The following is a 5,395-nucleotide window of genomic DNA, read 5'->3' as shown; positions in this document are numbered from 1 at the left end:
ATATCTATATATATATATATATCAGAAGAAAAGAAATTAAATTACTGACGAGCAGAATGGACTAGCCAGAAAGTAGACTGTTCTGATAGATATTACAAAAGGAAGTAATTTTTCTCTTTTGCTTATCTGTCTTGCAGTTGCTTCATTCTTCTAACTTATACCAGTGATGCATTCTAAGTTATTTTTTCTTCATTTATTGCAGCACCATAAATTCAACTTTGAACGGAATTTTCCTCTTGCCTCTTACCTAGTCCTTTTACCTCTTACCTAATCATCTTACCTCTTACCAAGTCCCACCAAGATGTGTGTTAAGTTGAATGAGTTTGTCAGTTCCATTTCAAGTATAGTTGTGTTGACTTTTACCATAACTTGTTTGTTAACTTAGAGTTATATATTGCTAATTTAAATTTACACACACTACCATTTATATAGTCTACATCACCCACTTTTTTAAACATTATTTAAATTAATATTTTTGTAAACCACATATTGATATATTGCTTTATAATGTCTTTGAATCATGTTGCTTGTGCATTACTGCAATAATTATCTCACCAATTAGATTAGATAGGTCTAAATATATTGGTGAAATTTAAGAGAAAAAATTGTGCATATGCAAATACAATAATCATCCTTATCACTGAATATCTGTTTTCTATGCTGTCATGGGTTGGATGGCTTGACAAGATCAGGTGACCCATAGGGCTGCTCCAAGACCCAATGTCAACTTTTGTATAGTTTCTAAGGCTGGATGTCCTTCCTAATGCCAACAAAATTACAGTGTGTGTTGCATGCATTTTTGTGAGGTTGTCAAGTAACTTGCAAGACAGGAAAAAGCTCCTAATACAGCTAAAGTTTTAATGTATTATACAGCCCCAAGTTAGCTCTGAGCAATCAGACCTATGGCACAGAACTAGTTGGCTAAATGATCAGATTTAAGCCATGATCTGCTCTAGATATATCACACTCTGCCTAACTGAGAACTACACTGCACACATGACTTGCAAAAGATATTTCCATAGGGTGCAGTGTGACAACCATGATATATTATATTCTCTTTATTGTTCAGTTTATTTCTGTACACCTGCTGTTCTAAACCAACCCAGATTGAACAGAACTATGATAAATGGCATTCCAGATGTGACCAACTTCTCTCTTTCAGAGGTATGTAAGAATACAATATTTAGTATGTCTTGTACTTGTGTAAGTTGGCAGAGTGTGATTTTTAGCAGGTTGAGTATACTGTTGATGACCATATGGCAGCAGGAAATGTAGACCCAGCATGACAGTTGCTGTTCCTCACCCCTTATCATTGGTAGCATAAATCGCAGTATAGCGTTGGAAGCTATTAATGGTTTTTGTATGTACGCATTATTAACTTTTTACTGAACTGATTAGGAAAGATAGTATTTTAAGGTTACTATCTGAATAAGTTTTCAGGTGTTGTTGAAATGTCTGTTTGTTTAGGGGTGATTGTATACGTAAATATGTCATCAAACTGGAAAATGTTTTGACCCTCACCAGATTAGAAGCACAGTATGTTATATAAGTTTGAAAATTACTTCACTATTCAAGCATGAAACTTGAAATAGCTCATGTATAATTCCTGTATTCATTAAATGTGATATATGAAATGATTGAGCCATCATTATCTCAGTGTGTGAAATAATGCCATCAGTTTAACTTATTCTGAAGATGCTATTTGCTATCTATATTCTAATATTATACACATGAATATGAAATTGTATGTTTACTTGGTAGCAATATTTTTAGTAAGAATCAATATTTCAAAAGTCTGTTTTTTTTAGTATTGTTATATTAGTTTTATGTGTTTTAACATTCAAATAATTTTTTAAAATTTCAGTAGATACTAAAAACTGTGACTAGGAGATCAATCATCTAAAACTAATGATCAACATGAAATCTATTTGATTTTTGACAAATATATATATATTTTTTTCTCACTGTTTGCTGTGAATGCTTGTCAGTTTATATTGTATGCTATAAATAACAATTTCATCTAGCAATTCTAACTACAATTTAATTGGTAACAAATATGTGAGAAGTTAGTTGTCAACAGTTAAGTATTTTAAACTACACTGCTAAAATACAATCTGAAGCATAGCATTTCAAATAAGCACCACTGTTGCTGTTGCTACCACCTTCAATTTCAAGCTTGTTTTTTCCGTATGTTTTTATTTATATTTTCACCTGTGATTATTTGATACACATGTAATTTCAGGATAGTTAAATACATGAAACACTTGACACCCAGAGAGAAGGTTGATCTGATCTAATTTTTCAAACATTGATTTCTTTATGGAACTAACAAACTTCCCTTAGTCCTAAACACCAAATACCATCTCTTTCTTAGATTTCCTCCTACCTGTTTACTAACACTTCATTGAATACATTGTGCCATGAATTCTCATTCCATTTAAATGCTACATGGGTTTCATTGTATGTAGTCTGTTAATATGGTCTCTATTAATTTACAGCCTAGGGAGGTATTAGAAACTAGGTAATTGATTTTGCATTCCAAAGTTCATGTTTGATAGAATCAATTGTTTGTTTCCACATTACCTGGTGACATTATATAATGAAAGTATAATAGAATAAAAACTAATATTGATGAAGGGGAAATAATATCTGATAGAGAGAGAAATAAATGTACTTTCTGACTGTTGGTAATCATTATCTGATTGCAATGCAGGAAATAAATCTAAGACTGTACTTTAAATCTATTGCTTGATGAGAAATTTGTTGCAGTGTGGGATTTATTAATGCCTCTTTTGTTTCCACAATCTTTTGAATACTAATTCCCATTTTGAATTCCTAAGTGATACTTTTCAGATCATTTACAGGAATTACTGTTGAGTGCTGCTGGGAAATAGTTTGGAGCACTTCATAAAATTTGGCTGACACACACTACACAATTTTCAAGGCACTACTATAACTGCTGCTCTGCTATTGAATTGTATATTGTATATAAACAATTGTATTATAGAAAAGGAGTTTTGAGTTAAATAATTTGTTACTTACATCGAAATCCAGCATGATGAACTGTAATGTTTATCCAATGGTGAGAATGCAATAATTTTAGAAAGTGAAGAAAGCAGTAAAATATTAGTTTGTAAAAATAAAAGAAAAATTTGAAAAAGCATAGAAAGTTTGTCAAAACTTTTAGAGGAGTTGGTTGACAATTTGATGAAAGGTTTCTTGTACTGAAAGTAAGTAGGGAGAGGACTCTAACCAGAATAATATTTTAGGAAGACAAACTGTGCTTGAAGATAAATATAATGATAAAGTTAAATGTTAAATTGGGTTGCTGGTTTTCTTGCTTGAGCAGACTGTGTAAGTAAAACATTTGATGATGATGATCAGAAAACTGAATATATTCCTGTATATTATAAATATCTATATATATTTGCTGACTGTCTGAATAATTAAGATTCAATATATAATGCCTTAATTACTGCTTAGTTATTAATGAAGCACTGACCACAAATTTTTGGTTTGAATTACAAAAGTGTTCTTAAAATCCTCAGAAGTTTAAGGTACTCTTGTTTATAATATTTCTAGGGATTATGCACTTAAATTTGTATACTGATCTTAATGGAGTATGTTTTTGCATATAACTGTCACAGTATCTACAAATGTTTGCCATGATGTGTTTATGTTGGAGGGGTGTGTGTGCATGCATGAAGGCCCAATCAACTTGTGAAATATCATGATTGATTGTATCCCAGTCTGCGTTATGAAGGTCCATAGTGTCAAATGGATGGGCTGGAGAGATGTCACTGGATTTGATCTTTGGGTGGTAAAATCTCAGATCGCAGAGAACCATGTCATGGTCTGAGAGTAGTGGTGTTTTTTCCACTGCAATATTGAGGATAGTGTCAGTGTGGTTACTGAATACAAGATCCAAGATGTTTTTGTGACACCTGGTTGGTTCATGAACAAGTTGGGTTAGGAAAAACTCATCCATGTAATCAAAAAGCAATTCAATTGCTTCCTTATTAGGGGTTGAGGTGGGAAAACCTGGTTTTAAGCTGTTTGTGGACCAATCAACACTGGGAAAGTTGAAGTCCCCATCATTTATATGTTGTCAGCATTACACTGATGAATGAAATGCTTAATACTATTGAGGCATTTCTTGAAGTGTAGAAAAGGAGTTAGGGGTGGCCAATAGAGCCCAACTACTATTAAATTGTTGGTTTTACTATACACAGAAGCTGCTTCACAGTAGCCATTGGTAAATACGTCCATTGCTTCAGCTGAAAAAGAATCGTGCATGAAAATGACGGTCCCACCCTTTCTTCTGCTGATATGATCTGCACGGATGGCTGTAAAATTCTTCACTCTTGCCTCAGCTTCCAAGTGGGGATTATTGAGATGGGTCTCTGTGAGGACGGGAAAAGTGGTGTGGATGGTCATTAATGCAGTCCTCAATAAATTGGATCTTCCATTTTTGGGCATTGGTGGAAGGGCTGATGCTTTGTGCATTGAGCAAAAATATTGAGGTGACTGTTTTGGTGATTTGCTTGTTAATGGCAGCAATAGGAGTTTGTGTAATAGGGTGGCAGTGGGGAGTGGTATTGTGTGATGGCTAGAATGTTCTTTTGTAGCTCTTTTGCCAGATTCATTATGGCTAAAAAAGAATTCTGTTTGAAGAACTGGAAATGTTTGTGGTCGTGGGTTTTGTATTGGTTAGGGATCCTATTTATATTTTTATTTGTGATGAGTTCCCGGGAGATGGATAAATGGACAATTATGCTGTAGACATAATCTGTTACACTGGGGATAATGACAGATTCTATGGTTCCGTATAACATGAGTGGTTTTTTTCAATCCCAGAACCACAAACAGTGAGAGACCTGTGTAGTGATACATCATTTCACATGTACATTGTCAAGTTGACAGCAAAGTGTAGACAACTGGCAGGGTGGATACTGAGGACATTCAGAACAAGGGATCAAAATGTCATGTTTACTCTATGGAAGACATTTGTTCTGAGTCATCTAGACTATTGCTCTCACTTATGGTCACCACACAGTGTCAGCAGAACTCGAGGCAATTCAGCGTCACTATACAAAAAAGATCACCACTGTCCAGCAGATGAACTACAGGGAGTGACTGAAGGCACTAGGTCTCTACTCTCTGGAGCACAGGCAGGAGAGATATGTAATAATTTACATATGGAAAATACTGGTAGGACTGGTACCAAACTTTGGTATCAAGTACTATACGAATGCCCGCACAGTTCGTCACTGCATAGTACCAAGGGTACCGTCCACTGCATCTCACATAAGAACAAGGTATTGCAACAGCCTCAGTTTCAGAAGACTTCAGCTCTTTAATGCCCTGCCAAAACAATTGAGAGACCTGCAAGACA

General features: G+C 34.5%; 1 protein-coding gene and 1 long non-coding RNA gene across 14 annotated transcripts in view; one reads left to right on the top strand and one right to left on the bottom strand.

The window, feature by feature from the left end:
* LOC106875793 (uncharacterized) overlaps positions 1 to 5,395 on the bottom strand; it is a 605,848-nt gene that overhangs the window by 18,100 nt on the left and 582,353 nt on the right. For all 10 annotated transcript variants that reach the window (XM_052968187.1, XM_052968184.1, XM_052968188.1 and 7 more), the window contains one exon: positions 3,043 to 3,063. In XM_052968187.1, the coding sequence (XP_052824147.1) occupies positions 3,043 to 3,063 (21 nt within the window). The remainder of the gene's footprint in view (positions 1 to 3,042; positions 3,064 to 5,395) is intronic.
* Positions 1 to 5,395, top strand: part of LOC128247895 (uncharacterized) — a 191,637-nt gene that overhangs the window by 57,013 nt on the left and 129,229 nt on the right. The window lies entirely within an intron of this gene.

This window comes from Octopus bimaculoides, chromosome 5, assembly GCF_001194135.2.
Source record: "Octopus bimaculoides isolate UCB-OBI-ISO-001 chromosome 5, ASM119413v2, whole genome shotgun sequence".
NCBI classification, from domain to species: domain Eukaryota; kingdom Metazoa; phylum Mollusca; class Cephalopoda; order Octopoda; family Octopodidae; genus Octopus; species Octopus bimaculoides.
This window is presented reverse-complemented; position numbering and strand designations above follow the sequence as displayed.